This window comes from Saimiri boliviensis, chromosome 2, assembly GCF_048565385.1.
Source record: "Saimiri boliviensis isolate mSaiBol1 chromosome 2, mSaiBol1.pri, whole genome shotgun sequence".
Classification (NCBI taxonomy): Eukaryota; Metazoa; Chordata; class Mammalia; order Primates; family Cebidae; genus Saimiri; species Saimiri boliviensis.
Window position 1 is genome coordinate 185,767,370 of NC_133450.1, and position 19,965 is coordinate 185,787,334.

Sequence of the window (19,965 nt, forward strand, 5' to 3'; positions counted from 1 at the left end):
TATGTAACCCGAGGGACAGAGAAAATATGAAGATGAAGAAAAATGAAAATATAATGAAGAGCCTCAGAGAAATGTGGGACACCTTTAACTGTATCAGTGTACATGTAATGGGAATATGAGGAGGAGAGTAGAAAGAAGCAGAAAAATATTTAATGAAATAGTGGATAAAAACTTTTAAATTTATTGAAAAACACTACATATCCAAGATATTCAGTGAACTCCAGGTAGTATAAAATGCAGAGATCCACACCCAGCACATAATAAAAATGCTAGAAGTCAATGATAAGGAGAAAGTCTTGAAAGCAGCAAGAGAAAAATGACTTATCAGATACAAGGGAACCTCTGTAAGGTTAACAGTGGACTTCTCGTCAGAAACAGTGGAGAATACATCGCAACCAGAAGGCGTAGGATGACATATTCAAAGTGCTGAAAGAAAACTGGCAACCAAGAATCTTATATCTCACAAAACTGCTTTAGAAAATGAAGATAAACAAAAATAACATTTATTGCTAGCAGGCAGACTTGCCTTACAGTAAGTACTAAAAGAAGTTCAGGCTAAAAGTGAGTAAACCCAAATAGAATTTGAAATCCACATGAAAAAACAAAGAGCACTAGTAAAGGTGATTATGTAATCATAAAAGGCAGTATAAATGTATATTTTTTCTTCTCTCAACTGATTTAAGAAACAGCTGTATAAAATAATATGTATATAATTATATTTATAGGCCTGTAACATGTAGAAGTATATTTGATAATTATAGCATAAAGGAGATAGAGGGGATCAAAGTTATGTTAGAATAAGAAAATGATACCAGACTGTAACTCAAACCTACAGGAGCAAATGAGGGAAGCCTTAGGGGCAAATTTTTAAAAGTGGGGAGGGCCGGGCTCAGTTGTGCACACTTGTAATCCCAGCTCTTTGGGAGGCCAAGACAGGCAGATCACTTGATGTCAGGAGTTGGAGACCAGCCTGACCAACGTGGTGAAACTTTGTCTCTACTAAAAATACAAAAAGCCTGACGTGATGGCACATGCCTGTAATCCCAGCTACTCAGGAGGCTAAGGGACAAAAATCGCTTGAATTCAGGAGCGGGAGGCTGCAGTAAGCCGAGATTGTGCCACTGCACTCCAGCCTGGGTGACAGAGCAAGACTCTTATCTTTTTTTTTTTTTTTTTCAAAGGCTAGGCACAGTAGCTCATACCTGTAATTCCAGCTACTCAGGAGGCTGAGGTGGGAGGATCACTTGAGGCTAGGAGTTCAAGGCCAGCCTGGGCACCAGAGTGAGATTCAGTCCTTAAAATAAATTTTTTATTTTTATTTTATTTTATTTTATTTTTTTGAGACAGAGTTTCACTCTTGTTACCCAGGCTGGAGTGCAATGGCACGATCTCGGCTCACCGCAACCTCGACCTCCTGGGTTCAGGCAATTCTCCTGCCTCAGCCTCCTGAGTAGCTGGGATTACAGGCATGCGCCACCATGCCCAGCTAATTTTTTGTATTCCCTAAAAGAAATTTTTTAAATTATCCAGACAAGGTGGTATGTGCCTATAGCCCCACTTACTCTAGAGGCTGCAGTGGGATGATCACTTAAGGCAAAGAGTTCAAGGCTGCAGCCAGCTATGATGATGCCACTGCATTCCAGCCTGAGTGAACAGTGAGACCCTATCTCCAAAAATAAAGCTATAAATATATATTCGTTCTCTTTCTCAGCTTCTTTAATAGATGTAACATTATATAAAGTTATAACAATGTAATATTGGATTATAACATAAAGATGTAATATTTACAACAATAATTGCATAAAAGGGGAGAAGAATAGAGCTATGTAAGAGTAAACTCTCTGTATCTCACTGGAGTTAGTGTAAATCTGAAGTAGATTCTGATAAGATGTATATGGTAAGCCCTAGAGGGACCATTAAGAAAGTAACTCAAAACATGTAGTAAAAAAATATAATTAAAGGAATTACACTATAGAAAATATTGACAAAATGCAAAAGAAGATAGGAAAGGAGTATAAGAGTAACAAAAAAGACATGAGACTTATAGACAACTAAAAATGGCAGACATAAATCTAGCTGTAACAGTGACATTAAATGTGAATCGATTAAAAGCAGAGATTTCTGATTTTTTGTTTATTTTTTATAGAGGTGAAATCTTTTTTTTTTTTTTTTTTTTTTTTGAGATGGAGTTTTCGCTCTTGTTACCCAGGCTGGAGTGCAATGGCGCGATCTTGGCTCACCGCAACCTCCGCCTCCTGGGTTCAGGCAATTCTCCTGCCTCAGCCTCCTGAGTAGCTGGGATTACAGGCACGCACCACCATGCCCAGCTATTTTTGTTGTATTTTTAGTAGAGACGGGGTTTCACCATGTTGACCAAGATGGTCTCGATCTCTTGACCTTGTGATCCACCGGCCTCGGCCTCCCAAAGTGCTGGGATTACAGGCTTGAGCCACCGCACCCGGCCAGAGGTGAAATCTTACTCTCTTTCCTAGGCTGATCTTGAACTCCTGGGCTCAAGCCATTCTCCCACTTTGGCCTCTCAAAGTCCTGTGATTATAGGCATGAGACATTCCACCTAGCCAAAAACAGAATTTTTTTTAGACTGGATTAAAAAAAAAACAACAAGATCCAACTATATGCTCTCTTGAGGAGACAGACTTTATAGTCAAAGAGACAATGAGGCTGAAAGTTAAAGAATAGAAAAAGTACACCATGTAAACAGTAGCCACAAGAGACTCCAGGTGATCCCCATAGGGTCCTAGAAACAGGACTTGTCCTAAACCTAGTTTAGCAGTTACGGGTGCAGGCACCACCAGGCATTCACAGAGCTCGAGTCAGTAAGACTGTGGATTATGGCTTCTGATTATTTATAATCCCCAGAGGACTTTCAGAGTTGAGAGCATTCCAGTAAAGTCATCCATGGCTACAATTTTAAGGAGATTCAGTTCTATACTGGAGATATGTGGCCTAAGGAAAAAGAAGATTTATTCTGCGTTTTTGTTTTGTTTTGAGACAGGGTCTCACTCTGTCACCTAGACTGGAGTGCAGTGACGTGAACATGGTTCACTGCAGCATCAACCTCCTGGGCTCAGAAGATTCTCCACCTCAGACTTCTGAGTAGATATAGGCTAATTTCGTGTATGTGTATGTGTGTTCTGTTCATTTGTTTTGGTAGACACACGATTTCACCATGTTGCCTAGGCTGGTCTCAAACTCCTGGGGCCAAGCGATCGATCCTTCCACCTCAGCCTCTCAAAGTGCTGGAATTATAGGCATGAGCCACCACACCTGGCCCATTATTTGACTTAGGCAAAGCATCCTGTACTTTAAAGCATGTTCTAGGGTCTAGTGCTGGGCCCTGAACTTATAAGAAAAGGCCTAGTGTGCCAATGAAGGGAAGATAGGGAAGAAGCATTGATTGCATCCTTCCCTCAACTCTGATTCTGGAGTTGCAGGGAATGGAGGTGAAGACCAGTGAGGCTAGCAATTTGGGAGTATGAAATGAATAGTTGCAATTTTCATTTCCAGCTCTTTTCATTTTTATTGCAGATTTCATTCATACCTGTGAAAAGCTTTGCCATGAAGGAGACTGTGGACCATGCTCTCGCACATCAGTTATTTCCTGCAGATGCTCTTTCAGAACAAAGGTAATGCTATTGATGACAATGCTAGAGTTGTTGCCATCAATGTTCTCTTTAAAATGGTGGTGATAGGAGGGGAGGAATCAAAGTAACCTCAGCAGGATAGGTAAGGAAAGTGGTTATGGCACACAAGGCTCAGAGGCCAATAGTTGGATAAGGCATATATACAGATCACTCTACCAAATATAAGTGTGATAGCCTGAAAAGAGGAACAGTAGCACTGTTGCAAGGAGTCAGCCAACAAAGAAGTTAAAGGAAGCACAGTCCATGTGACCACCCACTTGTGATACCAACTTTTGATACCAACTGAAAGTTCAGTGGTCCCTAAGACCACTTGCAAGGCTCGATAATTTGATAAAAGGACTCACTGAACTTGCTGATGGTTATACTCATGGTTATAGGTTTACTACAAGGAGGTTACAGTTTTATTACAAGGAAAAGGATACAGATTAAATCAGCCAAGGGAAGAAATATGCAGGGCAGAGTCCAGAAAAGTACCAGATGTGGAACTTTGTCCTTTTACTGTGGAGTCAGGAAAGTATTACTCTCTCCGTGTCAATGTGTGACGGCATACATGGAGTATTGCCAACCAGGAAAGCTCACCCAAGTTTGTGTGTTCGGTTTTTATTGGGACTTTATTGTGCAACCATAGTTGACTGCCCATGGGGCTAATCGTAGTCTCCAGTCTCTCCAGAGGTCTGCAGATACCATGTGACCCAAAGCTCCTGGCCTAAAACTATCCAGTGTGGCCAGCTTGCTCTTAAATCATGTAGTTAGACTATCCAGTGGCCCAAGACTCCAGGCAAACAATGACTCTTCTATTAGGCATGGCATTCCACTAGGCTTAGAGATTACCTCTGAGAAGCCAAGTGCAAAGGCTAGACTCTCTTTGGCTAAGGTTTAATTCTTCACTGTATAACTGTTTTGTACAACTGTTTTGTCATTTCTACTTTCTGGTGAAAGCCTGGATAGTTTTTATTTTTCTTTTTTATTTATTTATTTTGAGACAGTCTCACTGCATCACCTAGGATGGAGTACAGTGGCACAATCTTGGCTCAGTGCAGCCTCTACCTCCCAGGTTTAAGTGACTCTTGTGTCTTAGCCTTTGGAGTAGCTGGAATTACAGATATATGCCACCATGCCCAGCTAATTTTTGTATTTTTAGTAGAGATGGGTTTTTGCCATGTTGGCCAGCTTGGTCTTGAACTCCTGACCTCAAGTGATCCTCCTACCCCAGCCTCCCGAAGTGCTGGGGTTACAGGTGTGCACCACCATGTCCAGTTGATTTTTGTATTTTTAGCAGAGATGGGGTTTCACCATGTTAGCCAGGCTGGTCTTGAACTCCTGACCTCAAGTAATCCACCTGCCTTGGCCTCCCAAAGTGCTGGGATTATAAGCATGAGCCAGCACACCCAGCCTACCTTGGATGGTTTTGGTCAGACTTACGTTATAGAAGGGACATCTTACCATTTTGGAGTTAGGCTGTAGTGTCCATTCCTTTGCCTATAACCGGAAGAGGCAGGAGGCCTTTCTGCAGAAGTCTTTGGGTGATTCACCTCGGGGAACACACTGAATGTTGATTTATCCTGCTCTTTGACCTACCTGGTCATTTCAGTGTATATCAGCATTTGTCCCAGCAGTGTACAAGCCAGGGTAGAGACAGAATTCTGAACCATTGGTTCTATTAAACACAACACAAGGTCTGGGCAGCATCTGACTTGCAATGATTCTGAAGATATAGTCCCTAAATGGGAAGCTAGTTTAATAGGAAAGCTTCAGAAAAAAAAGGGAAAAGTAGTATAATTTACATGTTACAAAAGTTGTGTAATCATGTATGGGTTTTTTTTTTTCCTGAAAGAAATTACAGTATACGTGGGATGATAGAGGTATTTTGAATGTCAGTTATGGGACTACTTTGTACTTTCCAAATACCGTATTAAAGACTGTGAGATGCTGTGATTTGGCAGTCATAAATTTAATAATTCACAGAGATGCTCTTCGTGATCTTTGTGACTGAGAATCACAAGCAGGGTTGGGACGTATAAGTCCAACCTGAAAGTGGCTGCTGTCAGTTTTCTTCATTCTCCCACAATTGCTCTCCTGATCTCTATGTTTTCTTGCTTCTCATTGTCTCTTTGTCCTTACTCCCTCTATTAGTGGACTCCATGGCAGTGAGTGTATTCTTGAAAAGCTATGTGTAAGTTGAATTTTTGCAAGTAAAAGTCCTTAACTTGCAGGAGGAGCTCACTGTCAGGACAGACTCTGTTAAACTTGTTTGACAAAGGTTTTTTTACTTTGTCAGAAAAGCTGATTAGTATCACCTCATTGTTTAACTAGATTTTTCATGAATATGGATTTTTCATAATATGATTTTTGTAATGGAATGGATTTTTCCACAGAAGTGAGTTTTCTAGATAAATAAAACTTATTTCTTAAAACTTCAAAAGTTGGGCCGGGCATGGTGGCTCACGCCTGTAATCCCAGGACTTTGGGAGGCCGAGGCGGGTGGATCACAAGGTCAAGAGATCGAGACCATCCTGGTCAATATGGTGAAACCCTGTCTCTACTAAAAATACAAAAAATTAGCTGGGCATGGTGGTGCGTGCCTGTAATCCCAGCTACTCGGGAGGCTGAGGCAGGAGAATTGCCTGAACCCAGGAGGCGGAGGTTGCGGTGAGCCGAGATCACGCCATTGCACTCCAGCCTGGGTAACAAGAGCGAAGCTCCGTCTCAAAAAAAAAAAAAAAAAAAAAAAAAAAAACTTCAAAAGTTGTTTTCATCACTTTGGTGGGACTCTAATAAATGTATGCTGTGTCTTAATATGTCTTGATAAAGCATGACATATTTAAGTCTTTATGGTAATTAATGTGCAGGAATTTGTGGGAGTTCTGCCTTTCCTGACATTTGTAGATAACCACTCCTGCATATCATTTCTTCTGTACAATTCATTGTTCACTGATGGGAGCATTAACTCAGTTTCATGAGTCACTTTTGCTTTATATCTGTAGAGAGCAAATGGGGAACTTTTTCATATCATCAATCCCAGCACCTCATTTTTTATCCGAAGTATATATTTTCCAGTCAAGAACCTTTTACTTCTTATACCTCTTTACATCTGTTATCAACTCCAGTAGCTGCTTTTTTTTTTTTTCCAGGATAATTTTTACTAAGAGGGGACTTTTAAAGTCATTTTTCTCATTTCTGAGTACATGGCAACTTGAAAGTGACATCAAAGCCATAATCAGATGTAGAAGCTGGGCAGCTAGCCAGACTCATTCTACCCCAAGTGACTGATTCGTTTCCCATACACCAGCATCACCACACATGTTTTTTAGGATCGTGCCTTAGCACAATTACATGATAGACCTTTTGGACCACTCACATGTAGTGGAAACCACAGTAGTAAAACTTTAGAGGCCAAATCAAAGATCTGCTATATTTCACTTTCCTATAGTTTGGTGGTATTGTCAGGTGTCCTTTGGAGTGTGTAAAGCTGTTTGTCCCTGTATTAAATGGTACCAGATTGTTACCTGTTTTCAATTCTTATATCTGCTTTTTATGGCTTTGTCTGCTTGTACCCTTGTTATATGATGACTTCTCTTTCCTTTGCATACCTCTGGCAGCCCCTCTTTTCATTCCGATTTTATAATTCCTAGTCTGCTGTGAATTTGGAAACCAGACCACAAGGATTGTTAGAATTGTATTTGCATGAAAAGTCTGTAAGCCTGGAGTCCTCCTGTGAGTAAAGCTCATGCATGTGGGGATTAGGCTCATTCTAGGCATGGCATGTGAAGTTGGTGAGTAAGTGACTATCAGAGAAGTACAGGATATTTGGGATATACTTGTTACCTTTGGCATTATATTATAGTTGTGTTGTTTTAATTAGTCCTAAAGTAGTTACTGTTTCTTTCTTTTTTTTTTTTTTTTCCATAGGAGCTTCCATGTACCAGTCTCAAAAGTGAAGGTATGACTGGGGTGGGACATGAGGGAATTTTGGGGGTGAAGGTAAATGCTCTGTATCTTGTTAGGGAGTTGGGTTAAGTATTTGTCGAAATTCAGTGAAGGTATACTTAAGATTTGTGTGTTTCATAGTATAACTTTCACCTCAAAAGGAAAAAATTATAAATCGAATTCTAGTTAGTGCTGAAAAAGTTAAGCTCAGGCCAACTCATGTCTATAGCTTGCTTTAAATACATTAAAAAAGAAAATTAGCCGGGCGCGGTGGCTCAAGCCTGTAATCCCAGCACTTTGGGAGGCCGAGGCGGGTGGATCACGAGGTCGAGAGATCGAGACCATCCTGGTCAACATGGTGAAACCCTGTCTCTACTAAAAGTGCAAAAAATTAGCTGGGCATGGTGGCACGTGCCTGTAATCCCAGCTACTCAGGAGGCTGAGGCAGGAGAATTGCCTGAGCCCAGGAGGCGGAGGTTGCGGTGAGCCAAGATCGCGCCATTGCACTCCAGCCTGGGTAACAAGGGCAAAACTCCGTCTCAAAAAAAAAAAAAAGAAAAGAAAATTAATGGGTGGATAGAAGAATGGATAGATATATGAAAAAGTAAGTATGTTAATGGTAGAATCTAGATACGGGCTCACTGCAAACTCTGCCTCCCGGGTTCACTGTAAAATCATTTGAACTCTTTTTTTTTTCTTTTGAGACGGAGTCTCACTCTGTTGCCCAGGCTGGAGTGCAGTGGTGCCATCTTGGCTCACTGCAACCTCCACCTGCCTGGTTGAAGCGATTCTCCTGCCTCAGCCTCCCAAGTAGCTGGGATTACAGATGCCCACCACCATGCCTGGCTGATTTTTGAATGTTTAGGTGAGACGAGGTTTTACCATGTTGGCTAGGCTAGTCTCTAACTCCTGACTCCAAGTGATCCACTCGCCTTGGCCTCCCAAAGTCGTTGAGATTGCAGGTGTGAGCCACCGCACCCAGCCCTGTTCCACTTTTTATGTTTATGATGTAAAATTTCAATCATATGTGAAAGTGGAGAAACTTGATTTGATGAATCCCCACGTATAACCTATCATCATCAGTTGTCAACATTTTGCCTGTTTTTATCCATCCCTCCTTCCCTACATTTTATTTTTGCTGAAGTGCTTTGAAAATAAATCTCAGGCCGGGCACGGTGGCTCACGCCTGTAATCCCAGCACTTTGGGAGGCCGAGGTGGGTGGATCACGAGGTCAAGAGATCGAGACCATCCTGGTCAACATGGTGAAACCCCGTCTCTACTAAAAATACAAAAATTAGCTGGGCATGGTGGCGCGTGCCTGTAATCCCAGCTACTCAGGAGGCTGAGGCAGAATTGCCTGAACCCAGGAGGCGGAGGTTGCGGTGAGCCGAGATCGCGCCATTGCACTCCAGCCTGGGTAACAAGAGCGAAACTCCGTCTCAAAAAAAAAAAAAAAGAAAAGAAAAGAAATCTCAAATACCATTTCATACATGCTTCAGTGTTTAGCCCGCTTTTTTTAGTTGAAATTCACATAACATATAATTAATTATTTTAAATGTAGTGTTCAGTGGCGCTTGTTCTTTCACAATCTAGTTCCAAAACATTTTTTGTCTTATTTTTTCTTTTTATTTTCCTTTTTTAAAATTTTATTTTATTGTATTTTTTTTTTTGAGATGGAGTTTCGCTCTTGTTGCCCAGGCTGGAGTGCAATGGCGCAATCTTGGCTCACTGCAACCTCCATCTCCCAGGTTCAAGCAATTCTCCTATCTTAGTCTGCCGAGTAGCTGGTATTATAGGCACTTGCCACCATGCCTGGCTATTTTTTTTTTTTGTATTTTTAGTAGAGACGGGGTTTCACCATGCTGCCCAGGCTGGTCTTGAACTCCTGATCTCACATGATCCGCCCACCTTGGCCTCCCATAGTGCTAGGATTACAGGCGTGAGCCACTGTGCCTTGCCTTTTGTTTTATTTTAAAAATATGTAGAGGCTGGCCGGGCGCAGTGGCTCACGCCTGTAATCCCAGCACTTTGGGAGGCCGAGGCAGGTGGATCACGAGGTCAAGAGATCGAGACCATCCTGGTCAACAAGGTGAAACCCCGTCTCTACCAAAAATACAAAAATTAGCTTGGCATGGTGGTGCATGCCTGTAGTCCCAGCTACTCGGGAGGCTGAGGCAGGAGAATTGCTTGAACCCAGGAGGCGGAGGTTGCGGTGAGCCGAGATCGTGCCATTGCACTCCAGCCTGGGTAACAAGAGCGAAACTCTGTCTCAAAAAAAAAAAAAAAAAAAAAATATATATATATATATATATATATATATGTAGAGGCAGGGTCTCACTATGTTGACCAGGCTTGTCTTGAATGCTTGGCCTCAAATGTTCCTCCCACTTTGGCCTCCTGAAGTGCTGGGGTAAAACATTTTCATCACCCTGAAAGGAAGCCCTGTATTTATTAAGTTTACTCCCCACTCAGCCCTCCCCCAGGAAACCACTAATCTGCTTTCAGATTGTATGGATTTACTATTTTTGAATACTTCATCTAAATGGAGTCACAATATGTAATCTTTTGTGCCCACTTCTTTCACTTAGCATGTTTTTGAAGTTTATCATACTGTAGTATATATCAGTACTTCATTTCTTTTTATGATTCAATAATGTTTCATTTTATGAATATACATTTTGTTTGTCCCTTTACTAGTTGATGAATATTAGAATTGTTTCCACTTTTTGACTGTTATGAATAGTGCTGTTATGAACATTTGTATACAAGTTTTTGTTTGAATACCTATTTTCATTTCTCTGGGGTGTATACCTAGGAGTAGAATTGCTGGATCCTGTGGTAATCTTGTATTTAATTTTTTTGAAAAACTGCCATTCTGTTTTCCACAGTGGCTACACCATTTTATATTCCTACCAGCAATGTATGAGGGTTTCATTTTCTCCACATCCTTGCCAATACTTGTTATTTTCTGGATTTTTTAAATCGTAGGCATCCTAGTGAAGTGATATATCACTACCACATGAAGTGATGTCTCTGATATCTCATCGTTGGTTTTTAAAATCTATTTTTTTATTTGTTTATTGTTTGAGACCGGCTCTCTATCACCTAGACTGGAGTGCAGTGGCAGATCACAGCTCACTGCAGACTTGATGTCCTGGGATCCAGTGATCTTCCCACACCAGCCTTCCAGATAGCTGGGACCACAGGCATGTGTCACCATGCCCATGGCTTAATTAACTTTTAATTAAGTTTTAAAAACTTAATTTTGTATTGTATTTATTTTTTTTCTTTTTCTACTACTGCACATATGTTAAAAAAAAAAAAAAAAAAAAAACTTAATTTTTAAAAGTTATCGTAGGGTTGGCATAGTGGCTCTCACCTGTAATCCCAACACTTCAAGAAGCCAAAGTGGGCAGATCACTTGAGGTCAGGAGTTGGAGACTGGCCTGGCCAAGAAGGTGAAATCCTGTCTCTACTAAAAATACAAAAAATTAGCTCAGCATGGTGGCAGGTGCCTGTAATCCCAGCTACTTGAGAGGCTCAGACAAGAGAATTGCTTGAACCCAGGAGGCAGAGGTTGCAGTGAGCCAAGATTGCGTCATTGTACTCCAGCCTGGGCAACAAGACTGAAACTCTGTCTCAAAAAAAAAAAGTTTTTGTAGAGACAGGGTCTCATTATGTTGCCCAGGCTGGTCTCAAATTCCTGGGCTCAAGCAGTCTTCCTGCCTCAGCCTCCCAAAGTGCTAGGATTACAGGCAGGAGTCACCATGAGCAGCCACACTTAAATTTTTGATAGAAACATACACACAGGCAGCCTTCCATATCCACGGGTTCCATATCCATGGATTCAACCAACCACAGCTTGAAAATATTCCAAGAAACAAATTATATCTGTAATGAACATATACAAAGTTTTTTCTCATCATTTTCTAAACAATACAGTATAATAACTATTTACATAGCATTTACATTATATTCAGTGTAAGTAATCTAGAGATGATTTGAAATGCAAGGGCAGGTGTGCATAGGTTATATGCAGATATTATACCATTTTATATAAGAGACTTGAATATCAGTGGATTTTGATATCCAAGGGAGGTCCTGGAATCAGTCCTCCTCGGACTCCAAAAGTTTGTACACCCATCTACTAAGATGAGTGTGCCTTTTTCTCCATACTTTAAACCACCATCGCTTTTTTGTTTTTTGGCAGTTTGATAGACAGGTGAAAATTGATATTTTAATATGCATTTTCAACTGCGCAGAGTGGCTTACACCTGTTATCCCAACATTTGGAAGACTGAGGTGGGAGGATTCTTTGAACCTAGGAATTTGAGGTTACAGACTCCAGCCTGGGTGACAGAAAGAGACCCTGTCTCTTAAAAACAAAAACAAAAAACTGTTGACTGAATGTGGTGGCTCATGCCTGTAATCCTAGCACTTTGGGAGGCCAAGGCAGGTAGATCACCTGAGGTCAGGAGTTCAAGACCAGGCTGACTGACATGGCAAAACCCTGTCTACTAAAAATATAAAAATTAGCCAGGTATGGTGGCACAGGCCTATAATCCCAGCTACTCAGGAGGCTGAGGCAGGAGAATTGCTTGAACCTGGGAGACAGAGGTTACAGTGAGCCCAGATGGCACCACTGCACTCCAACCTGGGCAACAGAGTGAGACTCTATCTGGGAAAAAAAAAAAGGCCAGGCACGGTTGGCTCATGCCTGTAATCTCAGCACTTTTAAGGACATGGCAGGCAGATCACATGAGATCAGGAGTTCACGACCAGCCTTGACAACATGGTGAAACCCCATCTCTACTGAAAATACAAAAATTAGCCAGGTGTGGTGGCAGGTGCCTGTAATCAAGTGAGGCACGAGAATCACTTGAACCCAGGAGGCAGGCGTTGCAGTGAGCCAAGATCACTGCACTCCAGCCTGGGCAACAGAGTGAGATTCCATCTAAAAAAAACTGCATTTACATGATTACAGTTGTATTATTACTATTGTATTCTTTTGGCCTATATATAGTCATTCAAATATGTGTTGTAAAAATGTTCATATCCTTTGCCTGTTTTTTTTTTCTTTTCAATTGGCCACAGCAGATGCTACATTTATGTGTGACAAGCGGTGTAACAAGAAACGGTTGTGTGGACGGCATAAATGTAATGAGATATGCTGTGTGGTAAGTAGACTTATCATTAGACATAATCAGATTCCATTCATCCAGGGGCTGGGCTTCTGGAAGCCTCAGCTATCTGGAGAATGCAGCCCAGATTTAAAGGTCATTGGGATGGGGCCCTAAGCAGCAGTCAGAGAGCTCTCATAGTCCCTATACCTCCTCCACAAAGAGACAGAGCCCAGGACCCCTACATGAGCACACAGTGTTCTGCAGGAGATTGTGTGTTGTCACAACACAGACTGACCTGGACTTAGCAAGTTGGGCTTCAGGTTTCATGTACCACTTAGGTCAGGTCAGTAGGAAAAATTATTACGCCTTTTTTAAAAAAGATGTTCAAAAATATTATTTATTTAAAATATTTGCTTTTGGGATTTCAAGCTCTCTGACTGCTACTTCTGACTTTTGGGATTTCAAGCTCTCTTGACTTCTCTGGAATCCCCTCCCACATAGTGGGAGCTCAAAAAATTTTTTTTTTTTTTTTTTTTTTTTTTTGCGCCGGGCGCGGTGGCTCACGCCTGTAATCCCAGCACTTTGGGAGGCTGAGGCGGGCAGATCACAAGGTCAAGAGATCGAGACCATCCTGGTCAACATGGTGAAACCCCGTCTCTACTAAAAATACAAAAAATTAGCTGGGCATAGTGGCGCGTGCCTGTAATCCCAGCTACTCAGGAGGCTGAGGCAGGAGAATTGCCTGAACCCAGGAGGCGGAGGTTGTGGTGAGCCGAGATCGCGCCATTGCACTCCAGCCTGGGTAACAAGAGCGAAACTCCACCTCAAAAAAAAAAAAAAAAATTTTTTTTTTTTGCTTTTATGGAACTAATTAAAGAAAGCGCTAGCTGGCTATTCATACTGTGTTATCTCATATACTCTTTTATATATATAAAAAGAGGATAACATATATGTATTTATGTTATATATGACATGATAATATATATATGTGTGTATGTATTAGTCCATTTTCACACTGCCGATAAAGACACACTCGAGACTGGGCAACTTACAAAAGAAAGAGGTTTTTTTGTTTGTTTGTTTGTTTGTTTGTTTGTTTGTTTTTTGAGACGGAGTTTCGCTCTTGTTACCCAGGCTGGAGTGCAATGGCACGATCTCGGCTCACCGCAACCTCCGCCTCCTGGGTTCAGGCAATTCTCCTGCCTCAGCCTCCTGAGTAGCTGGGATTACAGGCACACGCCACCATGCCCAGCTAATTTTTTGTATTTTTAGTAGAGATGGGGTTTCACCATGTTGACCAGGATGGTCTCGATCTCTCGACCTCGTGATCCACCCGCCTCGGCCTCCCAAAGTGCTGGGATTACAGGCTTGAGCCACCGCGCCCGGCTGTTTTGTTTTTTTAATAAGACGGGGTTTCACCATGTTGGTCAGTCTGGTCTTGAACTCCCGACCTCAAGTGATCTGCCCACCTTGGCCTCCAAAGTGCTTGGATTATAGGCGTGAGCCACCACGCCTGGCCAGAAAGAGGTTTAATGGATTTACAGTTTCAAGTGGCTGAGGAGGCTTCACAATCATGGCAGAAGACAAGGAAGAACAAGTCACATCTTACATAGATAGCAGGAAGCAGAGAGAGTTTGTGCAGGGAAACTTAGCCTTATAAAGCCATCAGATCTCATGAGACTTATTCACTATCACCAGAACAGCATGGGAAGGACTGCCCCCATGATTGAGTTATCACACACCAAACCATATCATTCCACCCCTGACTGCTCCCAAATTTAATGTCCTCACATTGAAAAACCAGTCATGCCTTTCCAACAGTCCCCAAAGTTTTAACTCATTTCAGCATTAACTCAAAAGTCTACAGTCCAAAGTCTCATCCAAGACAGGCAAGTCCTTTCACCTATGAGCCTGTAAAACCAGTAGCAAATTAGTTGCTTCCTAGGTACAATATGGATACAGGCATTGGGTGAATACAGTCATTCCAAATGGGAGAACTTGGCCAAACAAAGGGGCTACAGGCCCCATGCAAGTCTGAAATTCAGTGCGGCAGTCAAATCGTAAAGCTCCAAAATGCTTTCCTTTGACTCCATGTCTCACATCTAGGTTATGCTGGTTCAAGAAGTGGGTTCCCATGGTCTTGGGAAGCTCTGCCCATGTGGCTTTGCTGGGTACAGCCTCCCTCCCAGCTGCTTTCACAGGCTGGAATTGAGTGTCTGTAGGCACACGGTACAAGCTATCAATGGATCTCCCATTCTGAGATCTGAAGGACAATAGCTCTCTTCTCACAGCTCCACTAGGTCATCCCCCAGTAGAGACTCTGTGTGGGGGCTGCAATCTCACATTTCTCTTCTGCCCTGCCCTAGCAGAGGTTCTCTGAGAGCCTCACCCCTGCAGCAAACTTCTGCCTGGACATTCAGGCATTTCCATACATCTTCTGAAACCTAGGCAGAGGTTCCCAACCTCAATTATTGACTTCTGTATACCCACAGGCTCAACACCGCCTGAAAGCTGTCAAGGCTTGGGGCTTGCACTCTGAAGCCATGGCCTGAGCTCTATGTTGTCCCCTTTCAGCCATAGCTGGAGCAACTAGGACACAGAGCACCAAGTCCCTAGGCTGCATACAGCATGGAGACCCTGGGCCCGGCCCACAAAACCATTTTTTCATCCTGAGCCTCCAGGCCTGTGATGGGAGGGGCTGCCCTGCCCTGAAGACCTCTGACATGTCCTGGAGACATTTTCCCCATTGTCTTGGATATTAACATTTGGCTCCTTGTTACTTATGCAGATTTCTGCAGCTGGCTTGAATTTCTTCTAAGAAAATGGGATTTTTTTTTTTTTTTTTTTTTTTTTTTTGAGATGGAGTCTCGCTCTGTCACCCAGGCTGGAGTACAGTGGCATGATCTCAGCTCACTGCATCCTCTTGCTTCTCAGGTTCAAGTTATTCTCCTGCCTCAATCTCTTGAGTAGCTGGGATTACAAGTGCATGCCACCACACCCTGCTAGTTTTTTTGTATTTTTAGTAGAGACCAGGTTTCACCATGTTTGTCAGACTGGTCTCAATCTCCTGACCTCATGATCTGCCCACCTCGGCTTCCCAAACGGCTGGGATTACAGGCATTAGCCACCATGCCTGGCCAGGATTTTTTTTTTTCTATCGCATTGTCAGGCTGCAAATTTTCCAAACTTTTATGCTCTGTTTCCCTTTTAAAACTGAATGCCTTTAACAGCACCCAAGTCACTTCTTGAATGCTTTGCTACTTAGACATTTCTTCCACCAGATACCCTAAATCATCTTTCTCAAGTTCAGAGTTCCACAGATCTTTAGAGCAGGGACAAAGTGTTACCACTCTCTTTACTGAAACAACAAGGGTCACCTTTGCTCCAATTCCCAACAAGTTCCTCATCTCCATCTGAGACCACCTCAGCCTGGACATTATTGTCCACATCGCTATCAGCATTTTGAGCAAAGCCATTCAACAGGTTTCTAGGAAGTTCCAAACTTTCCCACATTTTTCTATCTTCTTCTGGGCCCTTCAAACTGTTCCAACTTCTGCCTATTACCCAGTTCCAAAGTCACTTCCACATTTTCAGGTATCTTTTCAGTAGTTCCCTACACTACTAGTACCAGTTTACTGTATTAGTCTGTTTTCACACTGCTAATAAAGACATACCCAAGACTGGGCAAGTTATAAAAAAAAAAAGGCATTTAATGAATTTACAGTTCCAAGTGGCTGAGGAGGCTTCACAATCATGGTGGAAGGTAAGGAGGAGCAAGTCACGTCTTACATGTATAGCAGCAGGCATTGAGAGAGAGAGAGCTTGTGCAGGGAAACTTGGCTTTATAAAGCCATCAGATCTCATGAGACTTACTCACTATCACCAAGAACAGCATGGGAAAGACCTGCCCCTGTGATTCAGTTAACTCCTGCCAGGTCCTTCCCACAACATGTGGAAATTCAAGATAAGATTTGGCTGGGGACACAGACAAACCATATCAGTGCATATATACATAAACAAGATAACACAGTACCAATAGCAAGGCTGTACATGTATCATACACATACATGTATATGTATATATATAACATATCATTTTTAAAATTCATATATTAAAGTGAAGAGTGATTAATTGTGCAAGTATTATAAACTAATGTTAGAAGGCTTAAAGACTTCCTCTTATTATAAAAGAATTTGAGGCTGGACATGGTGGCTCATACTTGTAATTCCACTTTTGGAGGCTGAGGTGGGTGGATTGCTTGAGCCCAGGGGTTTGAGGCCAGCCTTGGCAACATGGTGAAACCCCATCTCTACCAAAAATATAAAAATTAACCAGTCTTACAACCAGATCTCAAAATAGATAAATAGATTTAAGTGTAAAATTATGCCAGGTGTAGTGGTTCATGCCTATAATCCCAGCACTTTGAGAGGCCAAGGCAGGCAGATCACTTGAGGTCAGGAGTTCCAGACCAGCCTGGCCAACATGGTAAAACCCCGTTTCTACTAAAAATACAAAAATTAGCCAGGCATTATGGCAGGCACCTATAATTCCAGCTACTCAACAGGCTGAGGCAGGAGAATCACTTGAACCCAGGAGACGGAGGTTGCAGTGAGCCAAGATTACATCACTGCCTTCCAGCCTGGGCAACAGAGTGAGACTCTATCTCTCTTGAGACCCTGTCTCTCTCTCTCTCTTCCCCCGCCCCCGTCACACCCACACAATGTAAAAATAAAATATATATATTTTTTAATTTCAGACATACAGAAGCAGAGAGACTGGTATAGACAGTCCCATGTACACAACATCCAGCTTCTGTATTGATCTCCTCATGACAAATTTTGTTTCATCAATATCCCCACTTACTCTCCCTTCTCTAGTTATTTTGAAGGTATTTCCAGATATCATTTCATCCATAAACGTGTAGAGCTTTGTTTTTGTTAATATTATTTATAGAAAATACAAAATGAAGACCATTTTGTGAACATATATAAATCTCTCTTCCCAGGATAAGGAGCACAAGTGTCCTTTGATTTGTGGGAGGAAACTCCGTTGTGGCCTTCATAGGTGTGAAGAACCTTGTCATCGTGGAAACTGCCAGATATGCTGGCAAGCCAGTGAGTATCTTTACTGTATAGTTTATTAGAAGAGTTTTTTAGAAATTCAGACATACAGTATAAATTTAGAAATATACTTGGAGAGATTGATTTACTAGAATGTATGGATTCTTGAACTAAGCCTTCGTTATTTCAAATTTGTTGAGACTTTAAAATTAAAGTTATTTTGAATGCTATATTGTAGTCCCTGAATATACAAAACTTAGGATATGAGCATTGACCCTGAGATGGGACCTAGTTTGTTAATAGATTCCTTCTCTGCCACCTGCCTCATGTATGTTATTGACCTAGGTTCTGTCCTCAGCAGTCTTCTTCCTCTATATTATTTGCAGCAGTTGGCAAACTTTTGGGTTGTTGAGCTCATTTGCATTACTAAAAATTATCCTAAAGAGCTCTTTTTATGTAAGTTATATTTATCTGTATCTACCATATTAGAAATGAAAACTGAGAAATTTTTCAAATTATTTATTAGTATATTTAAGAAGAAAATATAGCCGTCTCATGTAATCACAAAATTTTTTTAAATAACTATTTTCAAAAAAACAGAATAATGGATACTTGTTTTAATAGAAGATAGCTGGATTCTCATATCTACTTCTGCATCCAATCTGTTTGATATAGCTGAGGCCTATTTTAAAAATCCAGCCTTATACAGATAGCCTTACACAGGAGAAGGGAAGAGTATTTTAAAGACGTTTCAGGCCGGGCGCGGTGGCTCAAGCCTGTAATCCCAGCACTTTGGGAGGCTGAGGTGAGTGGATCACAAGGTCAAGAGATCGAGACCATCCTGGTCAACATGGTGAAACCCCGTCTCTACTAAAAATACAAAAAATTAGCTGGGCATGGTGGTGCGTGCCTGTAATCCCAGCTACTCAGGAGGCTGAGGCAGGAGAATTGCCTGAACCCAGGAGGCGGAGGTTGTGGTGAGCTGAGATCGCGTCATTGCACTCCAGCCTGGGTAATAAGAGTGAAACTCCATCTCAAAAAAAAAAAAGACGTTTCAAATAATTATTTATATTCTTTGAAATTAGACCAGAAATCAATCTCATTTCAAAAACGACTTGACTCAGTGTTTTTGTTCTCTGTCTCTAAAATTCATTGGACTTTCTTATATTTTGAATGGATCTTTTTACCTGTGCGTGATTTTTATAACAGCACAACTTGATCATTTGGAAAATAATTGTTCACTAAGTTATGTGATCTTTAAAATGTTGACAAATTCGCTATTATAATATTAAAAACTCAAGTCATTAATGTAATCTCTAGTCTAATTATAAATATGTTGGAAAAAGTATTGGGAAATTGTCAGAATCATAGTAATAAATGAAACTTTGTATCTGCCTGTGCCTTTTTTACCAGCTTAGCTTTAGTAAAATAAAAACATCTTTTAAAAAAAGTAGCACCCCCCAAAAATTATCCTCTAAAAATACAAGCAAAAGTGTATGTGTGTGTGTGTGTGTGTGTGTGTGTGTGTGTGTGTGTGTAAATACCTACATGCACATCCCAAACTCAGAAAGGATTCGTTTGTTTTACCTGTGGCTCCACCAGGTTTTGATGAATTAACCTGCCATTGTGGTGCATCGGTGATTTACCCTCCAGTTCCCTGTGGTACTAGGCCCCCTGAATGTACCCAAACCTGCGCTAGAGTCCACGAATGTGACCATCCAGGTGAGTGCCATCTTGCCTTCACACTTCAGCCTGCTCACACCATGTCATTTAGTATCCTGCTGTATAACTGTCGTCGCTGCTCTAAAGACATGCTGTGAGGGCTGCTCCTTGTTCCCCATGCTCAGGGGCTACTTGTGTGAAGGTGAGTCTGTGATCTGGGGCACAGCTTGGAATCATAGTGCTCTTCATTGGTTTACTCTAGGGATGTCGAACACACCTGAAAGGGTTGGGAGAAGCCCCCAGCTGATCATCTCTCTCAAGAACTTTTCTTTGTGGTCTCCACTTTGGGTGCATAGTTCAAAGTTTAGCGTCTTTTTACAAAATTAAAAGTGACTTTTTTGTTGTTATAGAAGCAATAGATATTTATCATATTAAAATTAAGAAAATAGAGGCCGCCGGGCGTGGTGGCTCAAGCCTGTAATCCCAGCACTTTGGGAGGCTGAGGCGGGTGGATCACGAGGTCAAGA

The 19,965-nt window shown here is 41.7% G+C and overlaps 1 protein-coding gene across 3 annotated transcripts in view; it reads left to right on the forward strand.

The window, feature by feature from the left end:
- NFX1 (nuclear transcription factor, X-box binding 1) overlaps nt 1-19,965 on the forward strand; it is an 86,660-nt gene that overhangs the window by 37,956 nt on the left and 28,739 nt on the right. For 2 of the 3 annotated variants that reach the window (XM_074394970.1, XM_074394971.1), the window contains exons 10-14: nt 3,550-3,647; nt 7,575-7,605; nt 12,691-12,770; nt 17,722-17,830; nt 19,379-19,498. In XM_074394970.1, coding sequence (XP_074251071.1) covers nt 3,550-3,647; nt 7,575-7,605; nt 12,691-12,770; nt 17,722-17,830; nt 19,379-19,498 — 438 coding nt within the window. Of the gene's footprint in view, nt 1-3,549; nt 3,648-7,574; nt 7,606-12,687; nt 12,771-17,721; nt 17,831-19,378; nt 19,499-19,965 lie in introns of all 3 variants that reach the window. The other variant, XM_039474780.2, reaches the window with a different exon arrangement.